The sequence below is a fragment of the Balearica regulorum genome, chromosome 2 (genome assembly GCF_011004875.1).
Source record: "Balearica regulorum gibbericeps isolate bBalReg1 chromosome 2, bBalReg1.pri, whole genome shotgun sequence".
Taxonomy (NCBI): domain Eukaryota; kingdom Metazoa; phylum Chordata; class Aves; order Gruiformes; family Gruidae; genus Balearica; species Balearica regulorum.
Genome location: NC_046185.1, coordinates 109468147 through 109491970, shown reverse-complemented (window position 1 = coordinate 109491970; position 23824 = coordinate 109468147). Strand labels below are relative to the sequence as shown.

Genomic DNA, 23824 nt, shown 5'->3' with positions numbered 1-23824 from the left:
ATTTTTTTTTAGCTCTATTAGATGTATCCTGAGATATTTGTAGGGAAGAAAGATTATTACCTCCTAATAATGTGTTGCTGCTATTTTGTCCAATCTAGTCAAAGAACTGGGTCTTACAAATATAGCTCTTTCAGAAGTTTTATCACAACTACAAATTATAAAGCTTTTTTTAATTTGCCAAAGGTGGATTCCATCCAGTATTTATGCTCATAAGAAACAACAGGTTGGAAATTAGTAAGGTGAAATCCTTAGTAATATAATTTCAAACTTCTCTCATACTTCCTCTAAATTTTTTAGTATGAGAAACCACGTAATTTTCCAATCTAAAAACTTGCTATGCATTGTCATACCCCTTTGCACTAGAAAACAAATTACCAGTAATTACATTTTTAAAAATGCAGAACTCATGTGCAAGAAGAGTTCCTGTATTTTGAACAGGAGTCTCTGTGGGAAATTCTCATTTTTTTTCTGTCGTCTAGGAAAATAGAAATTTACTATTGAATTATTTTTCACTTGGCAGCCAAAATGAAAGTGGAACTGAAATACTGACAAAGGACTTTGTAAATGTAGACTTTTTTCATGATAGCATCAAAAGTATTTATGTTCATGGTTAGAGCAGATTTAACTGGAATTTGTGTGTACACAATGAATTTGTAGAATAATGCAAAGTTATACAGTATGCAAGTAGCACGTGTTCTCCCCCAATCCCTGACCACAGAAAATACTTGTTAATTCTTTTACTGAAAATTGCAATGTTTTGTGTTTAGGAAGGTGCAAAGGAGTTTGCAGCTGCCTTGACCGCTGAGCGTATAAAGACACCACCAAAGCGCCCAGGTGGCCGCCGAAGGGGAAGACTTCCAAACAACACCAGCAGACCCAGCACGCCGACAATAAACGTATTGGAATCAAAAGACACAGATAGTGATAGAGAAGCTGGAACTGAAACTGGAGGAGAAAACAATGATAAAGAAGAAGAAGAAAAGAAAGATGAAACATCCAGTTCCTCTGGTAAGGCTAGTTGATGCTTCTTTATTCAATTAGCTACAGTGCTTGAGAGGATTAAAAAAAAAAAACCACCAAAAAAACCCCCAAAAAGTTGAGCCACATGATCCTAGAAACCATGTATTTGGAATGCATGGAACTGAGTGAAAAGACAGAGTAATAATATGAGTTTAATCAAATTGAACCCTTCAAGAAAATTTCCAGATTGTCTTGATTTATGTATAGAGGTGAGATTGCATAATTTCAGTAGCTACTGTTACCTAATTTTTAAGAGGTATGTGAAAAGTGCTGTTTTGTTGTGACACTTAGATTAGGAAAGCACAACAACAACCTGGGATATTTTTAACCACAGTTAACAACTTGACATCTTTAAGGGCTGTGTAAAGATTTTGAAACATGGCCTTACAGTGACCCATACTCTCAATTATTTATTACAGAAGCAAATTCTAGGTGTCAAACACCTATAAAGATGAAGCCAAATATTGAGCCTCCGGAGAATGTGGAATGGAGTGGTGCAGAAGCCTCAATGTTTAGAGTACTTATTGGCACCTACTATGACAACTTTTGTGCAATTGCCAGACTGATTGGGACCAAAACGTGCAGGCAGGTAAGAAGGGAAGCTACTTACTCAAGATGATAGTGCTTTACTTTTTAAAACAGACGTATAGAAATACTAGTATTGATTACTAAAAGAGAAAATAATTTTCTCGGTTTTCTCAAGAATGCTATGATCCAGAATTCATGCCACAAATATATAAAAGTTAGTTTTAAAACAGTTTTTAAATTAGACTATCTGTTCTTAAACGACAGAAATAACCAACTTTAAATGTATTGAAAAAGAGATTATGACTGGATATAATCTGTAAGCTATTGGTTGAAGGAAATCATACTAACTTAGAAAATAAGCAACTTTCTACTAGTGAGAGATTTATCGTGGATGTATTATGGTATCTCTTGTTAGGTGTATGAGTTTAGAGTAAAGGAATCTAGTATTATTGCTCCAGTCCCTGCTGAAGATGTTGATACTCCTCCCAGAAAGAAGAAAAGAAAACACAGGTAAATCTATTACTAAATAACCTTAGCATACCAATAAATTGGAGATACAGGGGATCAGGACAGAAAGCATTTTGAAGGAAAAGTCATGCAACTTTTTTCCTTTTGCTTCCAAAACCAGAATTTGCAGCAATAAAACAAAATGGTGTTTTGGTTTCAGACAAAAGTTTTACCACATTGGCAAGCGTAACCTTCCACTTCTCTTCCCCTCTCCTTTCTTTTTAACCTCTTTAACAGACAGATTCTGGTTAGCAGATTCTTGTAGGTGTATTGCTGCTGCAAGTAGTCAAACTAAGTTTAGATTAGAAATAATTTTGTTTGCAACAATAAATATTAAATTTACAAGTGTTATAATGGTATTCAGTAATGATTATATGGTATTTTGTAAATTAAAACTCATGGGATTTTTATGGTGAAGTGTATTAAGATTCAGATGATCAGTAAGCAAAACTGTTGTAGCAAACTAGTAAGATTGCTTTTTTTTTTCCCTTTGAGAGACTATGCCTTTGTAGTACCTCAGTTTCATTATCAGCTAGAACTTCAACTAAAGAACCAAGTTAACAAGTTATTATTTGAAGTGAAGCTGCAATAAAGAACAAAATCAAGCTTTTTTGCTGGAGCCACAAAGACCATCTGAAACAACTTTTGTTGAAATTGTAAACTTGGTGGCTACTGGCTGTCAGTGAAATGCATTTTTCTTTGAGAATCCTGAGGTTTGAAAAATGCGATTCTGCGTTGGTTATTTTTATTCCCAGGGATAAGAACATAGGAGAAAAAAGCTGGCTGAAAATTAGCAAGAACATTTCTTTCTGCAAGCAATAAGTACACTTTTTTCCATAAAGTTTCCTGTTTCTCCCTTTAACGTTCCTTATTTTCTTCCAGTTCTTCTCCTATCAATTCTTCTTGCTTCTGTCTCAGCTTGTCTAAGTATATTTATTATTTCCAGGCTTAGTGAAATTCCTAATACTGGCTCAAAGATACTGTTGACGTGGAGTAGAATGTTTCTGTGTCGTAGCATAGAGGCAGCTGATGTGAGCTAGAAAAAGATTCAGTGAGCATCTGGAAGAGATTCTGTTCTCAGCAAAAACTATTGATTTAATGCTCTTTGCACATTTTTCATATTTTTGGGCATTTGGTGGGCTTGGCTGTTTAAATCTGGAGCCATAGTGCAAGTTTGGGAAACGCACTTGGGAATTAGCTTGCTTTCAGATTCACGCAAATTGCTATAAAAATGGTGCAGTTACATCTGTTTGAAAAGAGCGAGTAAAAGGCTCAAATGTATTTTTAAGTTGAAATGGATTGTATGGTTACCGGGTTGACATGGGTTTGGAGGAATTTTGAGACTTCTAGTTTGGGGGTTTTTTTCCCAAATGAATAAAAGCACGTACCATTACATGGGGTTTCTTCATGTTATTTTGTTGTTATTAGTTGCCAGTATAAAAACTTTTATGCTAGCAATTTAGTTTTGAAATGCCTCTTATTTCTTTTAACTCTCATTGAAGCAAGGAGATAACTTTTTTTTAATTTGATTTCACAGAATATGTGGCAGTCAAGCTGTCTCCATTCTTCTATGTGCAGTAGTCTTAAAATAGGAAAACCTTTTAGCCCACCTACATACTACTGTAATCTGAGCTTTCTCTAACTAGCAACTGGGAAAACCGTCTGGAAGTTTGTCTCTGTTTCTTATGTTTCCTTGAGTTGAGTTTACTCACTCCTAGAGTAAATCCAGTCCTAGAGCCAGGAAGGCCCCTCTGCCCTGTTTGTACTTTTCCATTGCAAGGGACTTACTGGTCTGCAGTATATGTGCATATATTTCCACATATATGTGTGGTAGACAGCCTTGGAGAAAAAGCAGCATTCACCAAAGAGAAAAGCAGCAGCAGAAGGCTGCTTTTAATGGCCTCTTGTAATTGATTTGATAGCAGATTTTCTTACAACACTTCAACTATTTCCCATGCGATCTTGGTGCCTGTACAGGCATACTGAGCAACAAGCTGGCAAGACTACACCCCTCTTGGATAGTAAAAGACATTCTCTTCCCTCCTTGCAGTGTCATTTTTGTTAGATAGCCATAATAAGGCTGATCAATGAGATAAGAAGACTTTTTATTTAGTTGTTTTCTGGAGAGCCAGTAAGTGTCAGAGCCCGTCCTGTGTGTCAGAGATTAACCTGGCAGTTTGTGAAAACTCTGCTTTGCTGAAGGAGTACTTTGCATAAGCCAACAGAAAAATCTGAACAATAAAGAATTCAGAAAAGCATGAACATATGCTGGAGGGAGAGTACTCCAGTACTCTTCATTCTTTTAAGTGTATGTTTTTCTTCCATTGCATGGAGCTGAATTGTATTTGCTGTAATCAGTATTCCTTCTTCAGGATTGGTAAGGATCTGTTATTGATTGTAGGGCTATGTAGTGCTGCTTCTTGATTATTTTTGTGTTCCTCCTCTCTCTCATCCGCTATTCGGATGCGAGTTTACTTAGTAAATTTTATTTGAAAGTATTTTCTTTTTTCCCATTTTCCTCCTCCTGTCCTTACCTTCCACTGGACTGCTGTTCCCTGCATATGTTTGAATAGCTTGTGTGGCTTCGCCTAGAGTTCAGAGTGCCTTTTTATAGGGATTTAAAGTCTCACTGCTATCAGGCAAAAGGTGCAGCTGAGACATTGGCACAGATATTCTTTTGTGCCACCTGGTTGGAAGGCTGAGCCTTACAGTGGCAGGGAGGCTGTGGATAAGATACGATTTAGGAGACTGAAAAGAAGTCTTTGAGTGATGCCAGAAAATCAAACACTGCAAAGACTTAACTACATATATTGATATAATTGGCACGTATTTTGAATTTTTAGTACTATTCTTGGTAGCGGAGTATCCCTGTGCAGAGAAAGAAATGCTAGTGTAGCTTCTTCCAAAGAATGCTTTTCTACTGCCTGATTAGCTGATACCAGTGCCTCCTAAAAACACTGGCAAAATCTAGTAGGCTGTTAGCAGAGAAGAACAATATTTTTGACGGCTTCTGTCATAATGCTTCTGGAAGCACTTGTTTTCTAAGCTGGCTATCCTGCAGATGTCAGCAACCAGATGTATAAAATCCACCTGCTTGCTTGGAAATCTGCCATAGAGCTTCCAATTTGGTTTTGTTTTGGTTTGGTTTTTTTAATGAAACTTGAAGTCATGAGTGCTTTCTCAACTTTGTTTTTTCCTTGCCTTTGCTTGCTGATGCATGGGACCAGATCTTGCCTTTTGTTTCTGGTTAAGATAGCAGATTATAGGGCAGATACATAAATTAGTCCACATTTAGCAGGGGTACTCATTTGGGCTTTAGCTCTGTGCGCTAATCAGGGGAACCTGTAGTGCTTACTGGCAGTTTTTGAAAGTTACAAGCCAATTAATGTACTATTTGATTGCGCTAATCAAACCTCTTGTTGAATTGGTCAGTGTTGGCAGCTTATTTCATGATGTCTTCTGTCACTCCCCACAATTCATGCTCATGCTGTATGTCTCCAGCTCCTTTCTTGCTAGGGTCTCTTCTTCCTATGACACCAATCTCTGTTACAAGAGTGGCTAAGCTGATGCCTTTGCCATTGTGATTACTATATTTAATTTTCTATCCATTTTGAGTTGTTAGTATTAATTTTTTTTGATGGTGGCAGTCTTTGTTGTGTTCAGCTGACCTTATCCATACAGTCTACACTTTCCCGTAGACACCAAAAAGTCTCAGGTGGCAACTAGTCAGCAAGTGGCATTTTACTTTTAAAGTATTGGGACAGTGCTTATCTAATTAAAAAAAAAAAATCATACTAATTGCTAATGAAATGGCATTTTAAGAAGTCTATCCACAGAAAGCTTTTAAGGGTTTGGTATGCTAGTAGGTCCTTATTATCTTGGTATGAGAGACAAGCTTCTGTGAAAGAATTGTTCAAAAATACGGTGTATGTTACATTTGTCGAATACCAGCCAGACAAAAAAGAAAAGTAGTTTGATGTGCATTAGAGTAATTTAAGTCAAAATTGTACTCCTTTTTTCAATTATATGGGAACTGTCATCTTACAAAGAGTCAATGTCTCATAATTCATAAATATATGTTAGTAGCCTTTTTTCTAGAGTCACTCCTAGTAGAAATGTCATCTATTTAGTACAGTGCTCTGTAATGCTGATAGTCTTTGTGTTTGTTCCCTCCCCCCCAGCCTCAGTTACTTAGACAAGTCTGCCTCTGTGAGTTTCTAACTTGTATGGGTTCCTTCCAATGCTTCTAAGTAAGTTGACTGTTGAGCACTTAATGTGAAGTCTAATGGTAAAGCTTTGAACAGGCAATTGATAGAGAAACTTGTTTACCTAAAGCTGTTGAGGGAGGGGGGGAGCAGCACACCATTTGGTTAAAGCAGGAATTTATATCATGCTTTTATGAAAGAAGTAGCAGCTAAAAAGTCCTATTTAAGTAGTTACAGCAGGAGATGTTTTTTTCAGAGTGCAAACCTCTGCATGTTGCATTCACTGAAAGGCAGAATAGCTTTTTAAGTGTTCTGTGCTGGGGATTTTTGAGTGCATGTGTTCCTCAGTATTTTGGACTGCTAAGTAAATCCCCACAGAAAGTGGGGTTGCTAGGTGCAGCCAACAGTGTATTATTTTGCCAGGCAATGAGGCTTCTCCCATATTCTCTTAATGTTGCTGTATGACATACTAAGAAAGTCCAAGAAGTATAAACTTTGAAAATCCTTAATCTAATTTTTTTATATTCACTGAAATTCAAGTGCTAACTAAATTCCATAGAATGGAAGAAAAAACTAAAAACATTGCTTTCTCCTTTAGTGTTAAGGCTACTGAAATTTAAGTCTGGTTTTGCTTTTGGTACTTAAGGTCCAGACAGGTGTGGTTTGTTTTGGGTTTTTTGGTTGTTGGGGTTTTCTTGTTGTTTTTCTTTTTTTTTCTCAATTGTGTCTGACACAGCTATTCATGGAATAGTAGGTATTTCCTGCCTGAAGAGCTTGCAATCTGAAATGGATACAAAATAAAAGGGGTAATTGTAACTTGCAAGAACTTTAAAGTATAGCGAATTACGTGATGATAACCAAAAGCGTGTTATTCTTAAATAAAAAAAACCCACAACAAAAAACCACCACACAACAAAAACACCACTTCTTGCAAAGGGAGTGCTTAGCTAAGGTAACAGAGAAAGAGGACACTGAAGGAAAACTGTAAGGACATAAAAGAAAGGCATATAGAGTTTAAAGTAGAAGGAAAAACGCTTAAGCGTGGTACCACCAGTCAGAACAAACTGCGGAAAAGTCTCTCCAACCAGAAGAAATACTGAGGTCGCATCAGTGTGGCTGTGCCAGACAGATGTGATCTCCTGTTGTCATATACTTGGAGCCCAGCAGATGAAGGGTAATACTTGGCTGTGATCTGTAGGAGAATACCAGTGTGGTGCTGGGGCCAAGTCCTGTGTAGCAAACAGCTGACAGACCTTCACTCCCCTATTTAGACACATCTCTCTGTATCTGCAATTCCGTATCCTTCCTTTTGCTAGAAGCAGCTCCAGCAGCCTCCTCTTTGCAGGTTTTCCTTCAAGGCCATCTGAACTTAAGCATCTCTCTAGCCTGGGCTGGGTGGGGGCTGCTCATCTATACAATCCTGGGACTAGAGGAATGGTGCGGGGAGGGGGGGGAGCAGCCTGCAGAGGGTTGATCTTGTCAGCTCCAAGAGAGTGGGACAGGATGGTTGTGCTGCAACCACTTCTGACTTCACGTTGCCAGAAACTTTCCTGTTTTAAGTAAAGTGTGGGTGCAAGATGCAGCTGCCTTTCCCAGCCCACTGCAGGAGGAGTTCCTGTCAACCTTCTTGTGTTTGTTTTGTGTTTTTGCAGGTTGTGGGCTGCTCATTGCAGAAAGATACAGCTGAAAAAGGGTTAGCATCTTTCCATTCAATTTATGTCCTGAACTTTTAAGATCCTGCTATTGCTTTTTTTTGGGTTTTGGGTTTGGTTTTTTTTTAATGTTAGGCCATTATATACATTCCATGGGGAGCTAGAGATTACAGGGGGAATGAAAAGAAAAAAAGTAAGCTCTCTTTACAAATATTGCAGGGACAAAAGGTGCTGTTTTGTTAACGTAACTGGAAGAGCTCTGTGTAACTCAATCAAAAGAGGAGGCGGCTGAATTTACCATCTTTTCAGTATGGCCTCATTGAAGTACACATAAAATGGTATTAACAGTAGGAGCTGCAGTAAAAAGCGGCATTTTTTTTTTTTAAACAGCTTATTTTAGAAATAGTTATCTAAAAACTTGCTGAGAGTGGTTGGGACTTATAGCAACATAAATAATTGATCAGTTTGTGTCTCTCTCCTTTTTGGTTGCTGATTGCTAACTTGAGCATTTTTACAAATACATGCAAACCCAGCACAAGCTCAGGAGTATTAACAGCAGATATAATTTATATAGCACCAAATTCTCCTAGCTGTACTACAGGTAAAGCTCTAGACTTGTCCCCGATAGTCTCTCCTTGCCTTTAAGATGTTAGCGTTGTCTGTATTGGAAAATTGACTTGGGAAAGCACAGTGGTATAATGACCAGATATTATTTTGCCAATGTATCTGTTTGAAAGTTGACTGTTGCTCCAGAGTAAAAATTACTTTGGATATTTGAGCAAATATACTTTGAATAACCTCAGTGTTACTCTAGAACATGTTGACACAGGAAATTATACCATTGTAGTTTCGTTTTTCAGTTTTCCACAGTAAACAGTTTTCAGCTCTGAATACTTGAAGCAGCTGAGTAATGGAAAGAATGAAGGGCACTAAGCAGCAGACAACTAATGGTGACAAACACCTAACTAATGTTACAGTTCTGGTGTGGTGTCTTTCGGTTTTTTTAACCCCACTCATCGTAGGTTTGGGTTTTTTTGTTCATTTGGGGGGATTTCTTAGTTAAATGACTAAAAGGGAATTTCTACTTTAAAGAGTGAAGGGAACTGCATGTTGTTTGTTTGCACCTTTCAACTTTACAAAATGTTGCTATTTTTATTCAGATGGGTCATCGAATCATGTTTACAACTATCAGCCATGTGATCATCCACGTCAGCCTTGTGATAGCTCATGCCCATGTGTAATTGCTCAAAACTTCTGTGAGAAGTTTTGTCAGTGCAGCTCAGAATGTAAGTAAAATATTTATAAGCTATCTATAAATTTCTTTTACTGTCCCAACATCTAACTCTGCACTAGTAGTCTGTCCCTACTGCAGACAGCATTTGCAGGAGCAGGAAATTGTGTCAAATGGTGTGAGAAGGGAGCACGTGTTCCATTTCATCTGGCCCTCTTCATTAGCCATTGAATGAAGTCAGAAAGAGATTTTCAGACTTAAAATTGAGGAAGATTTCAGTAAAATCAGGGAAGGAAAGAACTTAGAGTACTTCTGAATGTCCTATACAGATATCGGTGGCTATTTTTTTAATATTCTGATATGCTATAATCTGCACCGTCTTAATTTTACAATGTACTTTTTTTCATACTTGCCCTTCTTGTTTTCCATATATTCCTTTGTAGGCCAAAACAGGTTTCCTGGATGTCGTTGTAAAGCACAATGCAACACTAAGCAGTGCCCGTGTTACCTAGCTGTACGTGAATGTGATCCTGACCTCTGTTTAACATGTGGAGCAGCCGACCACTGGGACAGCAAAAATGTTTCTTGCAAGAACTGCAGCATTCAGAGAGGATCAAAAAAAGTATGTATGTAGAGAGTTAGACAACTACAAGCCTATTGCCTTGGTTTTGAGATGTTTTCATATTTTCATGCCAGAGAATGGAATTTCTTTGCCCTCATGCTGTCAAACAGGAAAAGAAAACGAAAAAGGGAGGTAGCTGTCACTTATGTTAGCTTGCTTATGTGCTGCTGTTAAGCTGTGTGTACATTTTGTCATGTACCAATTAGTGTCTTCTGTGTAACGCTGCAGTAGAACATTTCCTTCTCCCCATTCAGGTTTTGCAAATGGGCTGCTGTTTTGAAGTGATAGCTCATCAGTCTTTCCCTAGATCAGCATAAGGAACTTTGTCTCGGACTTAGATACTGGCTGTTTCTTTCTTTGGTTGGTGATTCTAATGCACAAACTTGTATACAGTCTACCAAAGATATCTCAAAAGCCCATTCAGCTCTGTTAAAGAAATAAATAAATAAACCAAAGTTTATTTCTGCTCCGGAACATCTCTTCATGTGTTTTTTCTTTCACACACAACTTTGAATCCACAAGCTGTAATTTTAGTGTGCGTTTGATAATTAGAAGAATCCATGTTTGTACTCTCTCCTTGACTCCCAGCATACATTTCATTAAGTGATACAATTAAAACCAAACCAAAACAAAAAACCCAAAACAACAAAAAAATCCAAGCTGGGTTGTTTTTTCTTTCCCACAGCACTTGCTATTGGCACCTTCAGATGTGGCAGGCTGGGGAATTTTCATCAAAGATCCTGTACAGAAGAATGAATTCATCTCTGAATATTGTGGCGAGGTAAGGGTGGAGAAGACTGGTTATGTATGAGTTTGCTTAACCGGTGGCGTTGTGTGCTGGTTAGGGACCAAGAGATTGTCTCTAACTTGGTAGCACGTTTAGACAGAGAGGTGTGATTGACCAAGTGTACAGCTGCTGCTGTCAGAGCCTCCAATCCCAGGAGCTAGACAGCTGAAATGTCACAAAAAATTTGACATCTGTTCTTGTGAGGATGAGAGGCTGGAATGTCATTTTGAGCTTAGATGTAATTTCAATTCAGACATGCCTGGAATTTTGTGCAAAATCATTTAGTATAGTACTAAAATTCAGTAGATGCTTTCACTAATTTGTATTTTAGAGTAATAAAACCATGAATCAGGTATGCAGTCTTGATTTTGAGATGAGAAACAATTCTTGCTTTCCCTTCTGCTCTGAAAGAACTTATACTAAGAGCAAACCATGGTTGTTTGATAAGTGCAGAATGCTTGCTGAAAACAGAACTTTGTTTGGGAATATTTTCAGTCCCAGAGATTAAACCCCGCCACCTTTCTTTTAGAATATCTGGGGGTTTTGACCTTAAGCTGCTATGGTTACAAAAAGGAAGCAGCAGGCTCTTTTACATGTATTGTATCTTTCAGATTATTTCTCAGGATGAGGCAGACAGAAGAGGAAAAGTATATGACAAATACATGTGCAGCTTTCTGTTTAACTTGAATAATGGTATGTATGTACTAGTCCCAATCCTTGCAGCATAAATAAAATATCTATGCTCACCATCTTGTTCAGCTGTGTTCTTTTGCAGGCAGCAGGTAACATTGAGAAATTTTTTCTTCTGTGCACCTTTTTCTAGCAATGCGTGAATTCCTAATATTGATAGCTAAGTGCTTTTTTTTTTTTTTACTATTTTTATTTTTTATCCCCCCCCAAATGCCAGTCAACTAGGTAGTAGTGATGGAGCCTATTTATTACACAAACCAAGTATACAAGATGAGTTGTTGAGTAGAATTTCATGGAGTAAAACTACATGCAAGCATTAAATAAAGTAGCCTGAAGAATTTAAAAAGCTTGCTAGGTATTGTCTGAAATAATTTTACTGTGACTTAAATTAGCACTAACATATGATGGTAATTTTGTGTTGGGGGGAAAAAAGCCACCCACAGATATGTGGCATGTGGCTACTGCCCCTTGAAAAATAAACTGCACTGTGTCAAGTGTGGAAACTAGAAAATATTTGAAAGGAGGAAAAAAAAAAATCTGCTTTATGTCTTGTTGACTTAGCATATTTATGGAGCTTCTTCTTGTGGAATAATGGTAGAGAGGCTTCAAATGAGAAACTGAGGTCATGCCACTGTGGCAGGAGATAAATGGGAAGTGCAGTGTGGGGAAGCGGGAATATTTTGAGTATTGTAGAACAATACAGCTATTGTAGGATGATGTGCCAGCTCTTCCTTGTGGGAAGCTGAGCAGTTATCTCCTCCACCTGCTAAAATCTGAGCACACTAGGTATTAAACACAAAAATTTGCTTGTAGGTGACCTATCCATCATTTGTGTTTTTCCCCCCCCTTAGATTTTGTGGTTGATGCAACACGCAAGGGCAACAAAATTAGATTTGCAAACCATTCAGTAAATCCCAACTGCTATGCAAAAGGTAAGTTTTAAATTTTCATGCTTTTAGTAATGTATGAAATGTTGTGGGATGCTTACTGAAAAAAAAAGTGTTTTCTAAATATTTGTGTTAACGTGTACATTTTAAATTTCTTTTAAACAGTTATGATGGTTAATGGTGATCACAGAATAGGAATATTTGCTAAAAGAGCCATTCAGACTGGTGAAGAACTGTTCTTTGACTACAGGTTGGTAGATGGATTTTGTAACTTCTTCCAGTCATAGACTGGATTAGCTTTCAGTATTTCTGCCCAGTTCATAATTAAATTTTAGTGCCTACCTCCTTATAACTGTGGGTCTTAGCAGCTGAGCAGCAATCCCCTTGCGTTTTTATTTTTTTTTTAAAGCCAGCTACCATAGCAAGACTGAGGTCAGCCAAGCAGCTGGTCAAGAGCCTTCCAAACTTGGAACAGCAGCTTGTATGAGAAGTTTGTATGAGAAAAGCTTAGTGACAAAAGGGGACTGACCTGCATGCCTCTTCCAGGTGGACCTGTGTATTACATTTTTATCTGGTAGGGCTCCCTAGGTACCAGTCTGGGTTCTCTCTCCCACCATTCAGAAATGGGCAAGAAGTTCTTGCATTGTTATTTAGGAGTGCTTGCTATGACTGTGTTCATACTTTCCTCTAAAATAATCTCATCTGCAACTAAGCCTCCTCTGTAAGTCAACCTTGAGAAATGCTGTTGCTTTCTACTAGCTAAAATGAACTTTAACATTGTGAGATTCAAAGCAAAGAGTGGAATTTCAATGTTTTGTTACTTCTTGGTCAATCATCTTCCCTAAAAGCAGTTTCTAGAGTGGTCAGTGTTGTTCCACATCTGCACATTCACACAGGGAATTAAGGCCCCAGCTGGTGAGAGAATTGTGGGGTATCAGAGAGTATTTCAGGCTGTGGTACTGTGATGTCAGAACAATGCAGCTGAAATGTTCAGTGTTGTTATTTTTTTTAATTTCAGATATAGCCAAGCTGATGCCCTTAAATATGTGGGCATTGAAAGAGAAATGGAAATCCCTTGACACCAGCTACCTCCTCTTTTAAACAAACAGCTGCCTTATCTTCAGGAATTTCTAGTACTGTGGGCAATTTTAGAAAAATAAAAATGATGCAATTTGAAATTCTGTATTTGCAAAGTACTGTAACAGTAATTTATAGTAACAAATTTAAAAACCCCAACTTTTTATTGCCTTCTCACCAGCTGCAAAGTGTTTTGTACCTATGAACTTTTGCAATAATGTGGTGTGGTACATTTTTCAACCTTGAATAAAGGATACTTGAACTTCTTCATTTTTACTGGAACTGAGTTGGAATGTTGTGTCGGCCAGGTGAGGAAGCGGTGTGTGAGTATTTCTTTCAAATTCTGAGCAAAGGCATCTCTATACTTGTCTACTACTGTTACTTCAGGTCACATTTAAGATTAATGCAAAGATGTAAACTGTGTAGGAGACAGGCCGATGGTGGAACTCAAGCATACAGCACCCAACTCCAATAGCCATGGTCTTGCACCCTTGTCATGAAGCTACACTCATGTCCTCTGAAGAGATGCATGCAGTTTAGAAACCCCTACAGCTAATCTCTTGTCACAATACCAACTGCACTTTAAAAAAAAAAAACCCACAAAACTTTTTCTCTACTTTTGCTACTTGTAAGGGCTCTGGCCACTAGTAGTAGATGCATTAATGGGAGGAGAAAATAGCTGTGATGTCCTACTTTCAATACAAATTTGTGGTACAAGGTTTGCTGCTGTCCAAGCAGGTGCCATGAATATCTTCACTCTGTTCACTCAGTGTGGAAATAACACTGATGAGGACACACTTGCATCATTTGATAAGGGAACTGGCAGAGGTATTCCAATAAATGGGAACCAGCAGTCATATTCCAATAAACTGGAACCCTCAACTGCAGCTTTGCTGAAGCAACAAACTGAATGCAACAGCAGTCACACATATGTTATTCATCTGCATCTCATTTATCTGTAAGCAACCACTGTTTTGCTTATTGGTACAGTTACATATACAAATATTGTAGTAAGAGATAGTAACATTTTTATCCCGAATTGTTTAAATTGTTTAGATTGCAGCTTGTGCACGTGTTTGTTTCTGGAATTGCCAGCTGTGGGGGGGGCCCACAGGCACCCACTATTGCAAAACTGATTTCAAGAAATCCCATCAATAATGACCAGGTACCTTCTGCACTGAGGAGGCTCTAACTCACTTGCCCTGTTGAGCACAACCTAAAGCAGCACTGCCTGCGCTTCCCCACTCTCAAGTACAGCAGGCAGCTGCCAGACACCATCTAGCTCTGTGGTGGCATAAGTAAGAATTAAGAATTCATACCCCTCATCTTATTCATAAGAGAAAAAAAAAGTCCAAAAGTCAAAACTTGTTTTCTCCCTGCTTGGGTTTTAAAAACAAAGCTCTGCAAGAGACAGCGTACAAAGTATACAAAGCAACGCCACTTTAACCAGTGGTGGGTTAATGTTGAGCCTTGAGAGGCAGCTCAAACAGGTTATTCTGCATGTGAACATCATTCAGCCTGCTTCTCTGTCACTGTACCACTCTTACATCCTGCTACAAAAACCTACTAGCACTAAACTTTCTGCAAGAAGGGTTTACAAAAACAAAACAGCATCTTAAAAAAGAAAGCAGCCAACACAAAAAGCATCACAAGCTCCATTCTTCTAAATTTCAAAAGGAATTTGAAAGTTGAACAGCAAGATGCTCCTATTACCCATACTGGCAGACTTTTGTGTAATTAAAGTTCTTTCTTTCAGAATAGGAATAGCAAGCATGCAAAATCTCAAGTGGGGATAAGACTTTTCCCCCATTTTCCAAACAAACCAGTTTGGATCACATCTAATACTGCTCCATAACATTTTATTTTATTTTTTTAAACCCAGACATTTTTGTAGGTCAGAGCTCAATTGTAACCATGAAAAATGAGTTTTCCTCAGAGAAAAACAGTATCAACACAATCTTTAGGAGCACAGTCCATTTTCTGTTCTAGTCAAAGCAATGGGCAGCCTAAACCTTATTCAGGGCAGCATCTAGGCAAGTGTGATGCAATTTTTAGCATACTGAACAATATTAAAATCAGTTCCACTTCCAGATGACCAAGTATTGCCACATATGTTCTAAGTTTTTTCTATTCTGCATATCTTGTAAAATCATCACAACGTTCCTTTCAAAGCACAGACATTTCCTCTTAAAAAAGAAATAACATGCACATTTGAAGATAGATGACAATTTCTTCAGAGAACAAAATGTACTTACATAAATCACCAGAAAACAGGGAAAAGGAGAAAAAGCAAAACAAATTTCTATAGCTTTCATAACCATTATACCTTTTATTTACATTTAGAAAGATAAGTCATGAAACTTAAAACAATAAAACCAAATGCAACTTGTACAGAAATCTTTTAATTTTTTTTTATTTATCACACATTAAAAAATGAAACACACTATACAAATGGTTTTTCATAGCAGATTACACATGGGTCCATTCAGACTCGCTCTCAAAGTGCTGCCAACATTTAAGTGCTGCCTGTGATGGCAGCTGTTTATCATATAGCCAATGTATTGATTTAAATGCAGTAGCATGCAACCCTTAAAGGAGAAGGGTTTGATTCCTTTCTGTTCTTAAATTAGGTTAAATGGCATTGGTGTCCATATTTACATACTTGAAATGTATCAATCCTGAGCAGTTCTGATGTAAATCTGAGACTGGCTGATGGGAGTCCTGGTCTCAGTTATTAAAAAGGGAGGTCCAAATGGCAGCAGGGTGGCTGCTATGAAGTTCCGTTGCTTTCATTCTTTCCATCACATACCTATTTGCCGAGTGTCACACAGTCAAGTAATTGCTAATAAAAATGTTAAGCCAAGTAACTGTAGGTGTCCTTCTCACCATCCACACGTTCCAAGTACTCCTTCTCAATCAGAATGTCGATGCATTTCTGTGGGAGAAACAAACGTGAGCTGCAGGATACTGGCAGAAACGCCCTCTCTGTGGTTGCTACAAACTTTGAACGACTCTGGCCACTGAGTTTCATGCCAAGTGGAAGATGGGAGTAGGCCAAGGGCACAGACCACAGCAACTCGTTCTCCCATTTCTGACCACATCTAAGCAGAGGACTTCACTAATCCACTAAACCAAATTATGCTTATTTGACGCCATTCCAGGGTAGTGACTTGGAGATCAACTGATCATCACTATGCTGAGCAACTTCATAGTAAGACAGCAAATGAAGAGTTAAACCAAGATGCAGAGCACCTACCATAATGTTACTAGAGATAGCACTTGCAGTAACTAGCTGCCTGTTTCAGGACTTGACTGGGTGCACCTCTTTCAGGACCGGTGCCAGTTTATGCAACTGCTCTCCACTGCCTGGTGTTTGCCCCACCCATCCCCTTGGTTGTGGATGTAAAAATCATTGGTGGGACCTCTGAACAAATGATGAGGAAACCACAATTAAATACAATCTCCCCCTGCCCCCAACCATTTTTATTCTATAGGAGATCAGGAAACTGTTCTATTGAGCCAACCCACAAGCAGTGGTACTCCCACAACTTAGGAGAGCAGGAAGAGGTAAGCCTGGCTGCTGTAAGCTGGCGCTGATGTGAAAAGATGCAATCAAGCTCCTATTTTACCACTGCCTACAACACAAAACATGCATATTACCATAAGAGAATACAGTATTTCTGGTTAAAGTATTTCCTACTTATTTACCACTCCAAAAATCTGTCTTTACCTATCCCATCTCCTTAGCTTCCCTTTTTAATTCAGAAGCAGGTATTTTGTCTATATATATATATATACCCTCCTCACAAACACAGGTTCAGAGATGTGGTTCTCACATACCTTAATTACTGGAACTCGTGGCTTGAACCTTGAGGACAGCTGTGTTAGCACTTCTCCAAGCAGTTGTTGGTGTTTTAGAACCTTCCTCATTTTCATGATTCTCACAATAGCAGCCTGCACAGCAAAATCAGAAGGGTGCGCTTAGGAGCAAACTACTTGTCCTTCTGGATGAAGCCATTTTACTTCCCTAGCAGATCATGTCTGCTAGCACAGAAGCATCACCACAGCAAACCTGAGTACCAGACGGGCAGAAGCGTGCCTGCAAATGCCAACTACTCACAGAAACCTGAAGAACTCGGATTCTACACAGCATACAGTCATCAGAAGTGGTTTTGACATGTGAATTTTAAGAACTACTCTGCTTATGGTCAGTCATAACAATAGTACCAACTGGTACCAAGAGCAACATGAAACTCCTTATATAACAGAAAGCTGGCTTTATATATTTAACCTTACTGTGACACTCTCTTAGTAGTACATTTGTATTTCCTTCCCCAGCCCCTTTGCTTCTCAAGTGGATTCCAAATGCACTGACAGAAAAAACACCATTAAGTTAGTATTACTTGTTTTCACCCAGGAGAGAGGTGTGGCAAGTGTGTGCAGCCCTGGAACCCAAACACTCATCAACATGACGTTAGAACAAATGCTCACACCTTTCTACATTTTCTATTACAGACTCCAATCACCTTTAAGAGTACTGTCAATACACTTTTAGCTCCAACAGAGTGCACTGCAATGGCGTGTTGTCTTTTAATAAAAATTACAAAAGCCTGCAGTAAGCTTCACTAAAGGATTACAAAGCAGTAATTCTAAGTTCATAGCACAGCAGCATTTTGCAATACAAGTCACCTGAATCAGTAGTTTCCGGTCTTCCTCTATATTTTTGTGTGTAGTTTCTTGCTCCTGCTTCTGTTCAGTCTTCATTGGCACATTGATGTTTACCCTTAATTTTTTGCTGTAAAGAAATCAGAAGTTAATAAAACAATTAGCCTGTTTAAAAACCAATCAAAACAAAAAAAACCACCCCAAAACCAAAATCCCAAACAAGACTCCACTCCAAAACAAAAGCCACACCAACGACAATTACTTTACAACAAAAGGGGACTTTGTCTAACATTTCTGGAAGTGCCAATCTTGTTCAAGTTTAAAAGAAGAAAAAACAAAAAAAACCCCCACCCCAACAAACCAAACACGCAATCAACCAAAAAACCAAAATAAGTTTTTGGTGGTTGTTAGTGTATTTCATGACTTACTGAATCCAACCTAGTGATCTGTTAGGCCAAATTAGTGCTGTACAATAAGACTATTTTTGAAACATTTCTACGTTGAGTAAGAAGCTTCCAGCCAGTGAACAGGAGAAAGAAAGTCAGTGGAAATAGAACCGCCTTTCTGATTTACAGATTGGATTCTGACCATAAAGTGGAGAAATCCATTTTATTCTGTAAAACTGAATTCTGCTTTTCTTTCACATGCTCCCCAGCACTCATGCTTGTGGTAGGGTGAGCCCACTCCCACGCGTGACTGCTCTCAAGACAAGGTGCCGTGTCACAAGTGAGGAAGGAGCCTCGGCACCAGGGAGCACGGGGTAGTGCTCAGCCTGCTGGCTGCGCTGGGGAATGCTGCGGTGGAGAGGGAATCCATTATTTATTTAGCATAGTCTGGTGTGTCATAAATTGGGAACCGGCGAGCCACACAGTGCAGCAACGCTGAGCTGTTTCCACCACTGCATTAACATAACCAACCATGAATTCTCAAACCTTGAATTATTGGTCCAGGAGGGAAGAAAGCAGATAAAGACTGAGGTACAAGGAAAGGTTTTAAAATGTTTCTTTCACTTGAGATCTTATCTTCAGGAAGTACTGAACTCACTGAATTTATCTGTGTTTACGTCTATGCTCTGGTAAGCATGATAAAAAGTCACCACAGTACTGTGAACAGCTCAAAAATATATGAACATTGAAAGCAACACTGGTTAAAGTATGTCATAAAACCTACTGAAAATGATTTATTAAGTTTTCAAATCACTGTACACTCTGAAGTTCTAAAATGAGCCTGCTGATCTTCTCATATTCTCTCTAGTGGATGAACATTTAAGACTTTGACCTTTGCTGGTCACTGTACACTACTGTAATCTTATAAAATATGATGTATTTTGCTGAGTACATGCAAGCCATGCACTTTGGTAAAAACCAGCACAATTTCTTACCAGAAATAAATTAGACAAGAATTAGACAAGAATCAAGAAACAAAGAGGACACATGAAAATATGTTCAGGCCTTGATAGACTATGACAGTCAGATAGCTGAAATCTTACCCATCCCCCCTACCAGTCAACCCTCTCCTTTAAAGCTGATCTATATTTTTGAGTTGGCACTTGAACCCTGAAGCTTTCATCCCAACTATACTAGGTTTTACACAAATTCTGAAAGCAGAGAAGGAGGATGTAACCCATTATACACAAGTGATGTATGCTGCTGAAGTTTTTCCTTACTTTTTATAACCAAGATACAGTTTTATTAAGGTATCTGGTTTTAGCTCCACCTCATCAACATTTGCATTTTCATCTTCCAAAACCTGCAAGAAATAAATAAAATAAACAAATAAATGAAATTCATTAATACATTTTGCTGAATGTTAAGCAGGTTATAAAAAAGCAGGAGTACTTACAAGCAATTTTGATTTCAACAGTATCTGTAGAACTTGTGCCAAGATATCCTACAAAATTACAGAAAATATCATCAGCGCAGACAGACAGCACCTTTCTCGAACTTAAAATACTTCAACAAGAATACACATATTTAGACTAAGAACTAGTGAGTGCAGAACACTGCAAAATGGGGGTGGGGGAGAACACCCTTTTTGGGTGTTAGGACATACTCCCCTTGTGGTCAGCCAAACAACATCAAATTCTTTAGAAACACTAATTCTAAATAACAGATCTTTCCAGTTGCTGTTTTAGGAGCTATTTGCAAGCAGATTTATAAGTGTAAGAAATATTTTTTCCCAAACCATGCAAATATAGATAGCATGGCAAGCTTAAACCTCAGAAAGCAAGCACCCTCTGCTTTCTGATTAACATATTTTTCTTTTCTCACTTACACCAGGGATCTGTTCTGGTTACTGTCGCTGGTCAGCCACACTACTCGCTACGCTACTGTCACGTTCTGTGTGGGCTTGCAAAGCTGCTGTTTTACTACAGTGGAAATCTTCCGGGTTTCATAGTTTTCAGCTGTATAAAGGGTTTTATTCTAGTACAACCACACTTTGGGGCAAATATTTATTTTACAGAAATAGATACATATATGTATCTGCAAACAAGCATCTATAATAAATGGCAACCCCATAAGACTTCTGGGTTTGCTGTAAGCCATCAGTAGCGTTAACTTTCTAGATAGGCATTTCTAAAAGTAAAGATCTCACTGAAAAGGAATTGCCTAACTTTCCAGAAGTCCCAGCAGACTTGATTCAAACCTACTAGCAAAGGACACAGATGCCAAATAAACTGTGAATCATAAAGTCTACTTGGAAAGAAAAGGAGGGAACCTACTTCACAAGAGAGAGAGCGCCAATGAAACTGCAGATTACACTATGTTCATGTATATAAGCCTTGAGATGTAAATAAGAACGGATGCATAGATCAATCATCTCGGGAAAATGCTGTTTTTCCTAGAATGTTGTCTTTTAATATTGAAACGTATGTAGTGAAACACTGAAAACTTACTACTGGAGCTCAGCACTAAGTCATGAACAGGAGTATATACACACTAATATTCATCAGAAGACTAGGCAGTTATGATTACAGGAAAGTAAACCAGAAAAGTAAGTTGACCAAGAACAGAGCACATCTGTTTCCTCCAGGACAGAAACCGACTCTGGCTTCAAATGTCCCAAAATTCCAATTTCTTATGGTAGCAGGAAGAGCCCCAAAGACAAAAAGACTTTTTCACAAGAGTGTGGTAAAATGTGCAAAGTTACTACCATTTTTATTTGAGTACTGTCTGTCAGCTGCTGCACAGTATAGGCATCTTCTGTGTTGTACTGCAGTAAAATCGCCATCTGGAATGTGGATGCCTAACAGATCAAAAAAAAAAGAGATTGAAAGAGAGAGGGTGTAAATCAGAAAATGAGAATGAACAAACATACTTTCTGGATCTGAACAGCCTGAAATTCACCAGTTAAAGACATATACTGGAATATTCGGACAACAGAGAGTAGCCAACGAGTGCTAATCATTACACAATACAGAAAAAAATCTGATGTGACTTACACAACCAGAACTCTTCCTTCCAGCATTATCTAAACATAAACCCTAAGATTATGATCATTTAACTAGCTGCAGACACTTCATCAAATCTCCTATTATGATGTCAAAGCCCTATCTTTCTACTAGCTAATATAATTTTAAATTGTTTTCCTCTGTCACTCCCTGACTCTTACCCATTTAACCTTCATTAAAGCCTACATAGGCTACCGAATTCATCCTCACAACCCTCCCAACTCCAGTAGAATAATGAAACCGTATTTATAAACAAGGCAGCCATCAGTGGCTTATTCATATCTATAACCACAGGGTTAACATATGTTGATGACAAGGTCAAAGTCTGGGCCTATCTTGTTTCTTCTCACTGTTGTGAACTCCCCTGCTCTGTCTACTTTTTGAGAGAAAGTAGACAGGAAAGTATAAGAAGCATGAGATCTTATGCAAAGAGGTTGCAGTTGTCTCACACAACACCGTTCAACACCTGTTTAAACCACAAGTAATGCATTCCCTTTTCCACATCAATTTTCTTTTAAACATAGATCTTAAGTATCAGTACAGTAAATAAATAAATAAATCAAACATATAATAAAGGATCTATTAATCATAACACCAACAACCATCTGGGAGGGCTAGCATTTATGTTCACTTCAGTAACACACAGCTCTGCAACCATCAGGTCTTACATCTGTGCTTTCCTTTATTTAAAGACAGTAGCATTATTCACAGGAATAAAGCTAATGAATGCATGTGAGCATCGTAAATAGTAGCTAAACATATATAACATACATATGAACGCACACACTCCCAACCATTAAGGAATTGAATCATTTAAAATATTGAATTGTGATACATCATTACATACTGTTAATGAATATTTTGACATACAAATAAAACACAGCTCAATTCACTGATGTTATCTATTAAAATAAGTTTGTGTGCAGGCACAGGTATTCACATGAACTCCACTACTTCAACATCTACATACTTCACCATTTTAAACACATTTATCTGCACAATGGCCCTTTAAAGTAAGGAAAAGCAATTACCTCCAAATGACGAGTAAAGAGGCTGAGCAGCTCATCCAGCTAACATAAGAGCAGTGGAGCAGAGCATGAATGTGTGTCTTTTAAATGATCAGCTACATCCAATTCCCTGAATGCAATCAGCACCAAGTGTTTCTATCAGCATGACGTTATCCTTACCTGTAACGTGTATCTATTTTTGAAACAGTTGGTAACCAATTCCCCTTTGGATAGCTGATACAACCATGTTAATTTTCTTCCACTATGACGACTGGCATAAAATGCAGTAAATCTCTGATAGCTCCGTTCTAACTGTATAAAAACAACAACAACAAAGGAAGAAAGAATATTATTTACCTTCATTTACCATTACTAGAACATGCTCTGGAATCAACAAAGGAGAATCAAATATGATCACCCATGACTGCCATGCTGTCTGAATAACAGAAACAGAAATCCAAAGTATTCAAATTCTTCAGACTGGATTAAAATTCTCCTCGGTTATGAGTTTCCCCTTTAAAGCATCATTAACAATACAAACCTAAATGGGCATTTAAGATCCTTTTTTTTCTTTTATGATACATTAAGCAAGGCTAGAAAGGCAATTTCTTTTAACCACCTTCATCCTCCAGGTAACAGCAGTTAAACTTATTTCTCACGTTAAGTGTTCATGTCTTGTCTATTCTGGATAAGCACTCAACAGAAAACTAGTGATTATAATATCTAAAGGTTTTACTGGACAGAGTCAAAGCAACAGCAAGAAAAAAAGTTTCTTAAATAAAAGTATACATGGAAAAATACACTAACAAAGATTTGCTTCGGTTACTGTTGAATGTTTTGAAAAAAATATTCATTAACCAGGGTCTTTCCACTAAAGAAAACAGTTATATTTATTTCACACATTCCCTCCTACTGCCTTAGTAACTTATCTTGTTCCAAACATCATCTAGCCAAATAGGCAAACACCAGAGACACTTCCAATCCCCTCTGACACACAACAAAACAAGAGGAGACACCAGCCTTGTAAAACAAATTTCTCACATGACCATTCCCTGGTTCAAATGAACCAAGTGCAAGCACCTCACCTCAGATGGCAGAGCAAATGTGCAGGACTGCTGGAACGGCCACGATCCAGAACTCAGCACCTGGATGCTGAAATCCACTGGAAGAGAGGTGAAGAGGCTGAGCTGCATTATCCCCCGTGCTACCACCCCCTCTTCAAACATGCAGTCCCAGTTCTAACAAACAAGAAATGGTTCTGTTTTTTGCTCTAACATGGTGAAAAATCATTAAACTATATATTTTTTTATTCATACCATAAAACAAATGAATTCATGTAAGATGTTGCTGCATTTGGAGAGCTTTAGATTTACTGTGACAGTCACTCAATTTTCTCTTATTTGGAAAATCATAGAGTGGTTTGGGTTGGAAGGGACCTTAAAGATCATCCAGTTCCAGCCCCCCTGCCATGAGCAGGGACACCCTCCTCTAGACC

At 38.2% G+C, this 23824-nt stretch overlaps 2 protein-coding genes across 9 annotated transcripts in view; one reads left to right on the top strand and one right to left on the bottom strand.

Annotated features, from left to right (window-relative positions):
• EZH2 (enhancer of zeste 2 polycomb repressive complex 2 subunit) overlaps positions 1-13472 on the top strand; it is a 51096-nt gene extending 37624 nt beyond the window's left edge. For all 8 annotated transcript variants that reach the window (XM_075745290.1, XM_075745286.1, XM_075745287.1 and 5 more), the window contains 11 exons: positions 768-1008; positions 1440-1609; positions 1964-2058; positions 7913-7953; positions 9073-9198; positions 9587-9765; positions 10451-10546; positions 11164-11245; positions 12094-12174; positions 12295-12379; positions 13148-13472. In XM_075745290.1, coding sequence (XP_075601405.1) covers positions 768-1008; positions 1440-1609; positions 1964-2058; positions 7913-7953; positions 9073-9198; positions 9587-9765; positions 10451-10546; positions 11164-11245; positions 12094-12174; positions 12295-12379; positions 13148-13208 — 1257 coding nt within the window. In that variant the 3' untranslated portion in view covers positions 13209-13472. The remainder of the gene's footprint in view (positions 1-767; positions 1009-1439; positions 1610-1963; positions 2059-7912; positions 7954-9072; positions 9199-9586; positions 9766-10450; positions 10547-11163; positions 11246-12093; positions 12175-12294; positions 12380-13147) is intronic.
• Positions 13473-15511: 2039 nt separating this feature from the next.
• Positions 15512-23824, bottom strand: part of CUL1 (cullin 1) — a 54849-nt gene continuing 46536 nt past the window's right edge. Inside the window, exons 15-22 of the mRNA XM_075745291.1 lie at positions 23415-23491; positions 22510-22641; positions 21025-21117; positions 19714-19761; positions 19538-19620; positions 17896-18001; positions 17047-17160; positions 15512-16141 (exon numbers count right to left, since the gene is read on the bottom strand). Of these exons, the coding sequence (XP_075601406.1) occupies positions 16061-16141; positions 17047-17160; positions 17896-18001; positions 19538-19620; positions 19714-19761; positions 21025-21117; positions 22510-22641; positions 23415-23491 (734 nt within the window). The 3' untranslated portion in view covers positions 15512-16060. The remainder of the gene's footprint in view (positions 16142-17046; positions 17161-17895; positions 18002-19537; positions 19621-19713; positions 19762-21024; positions 21118-22509; positions 22642-23414; positions 23492-23824) is intronic.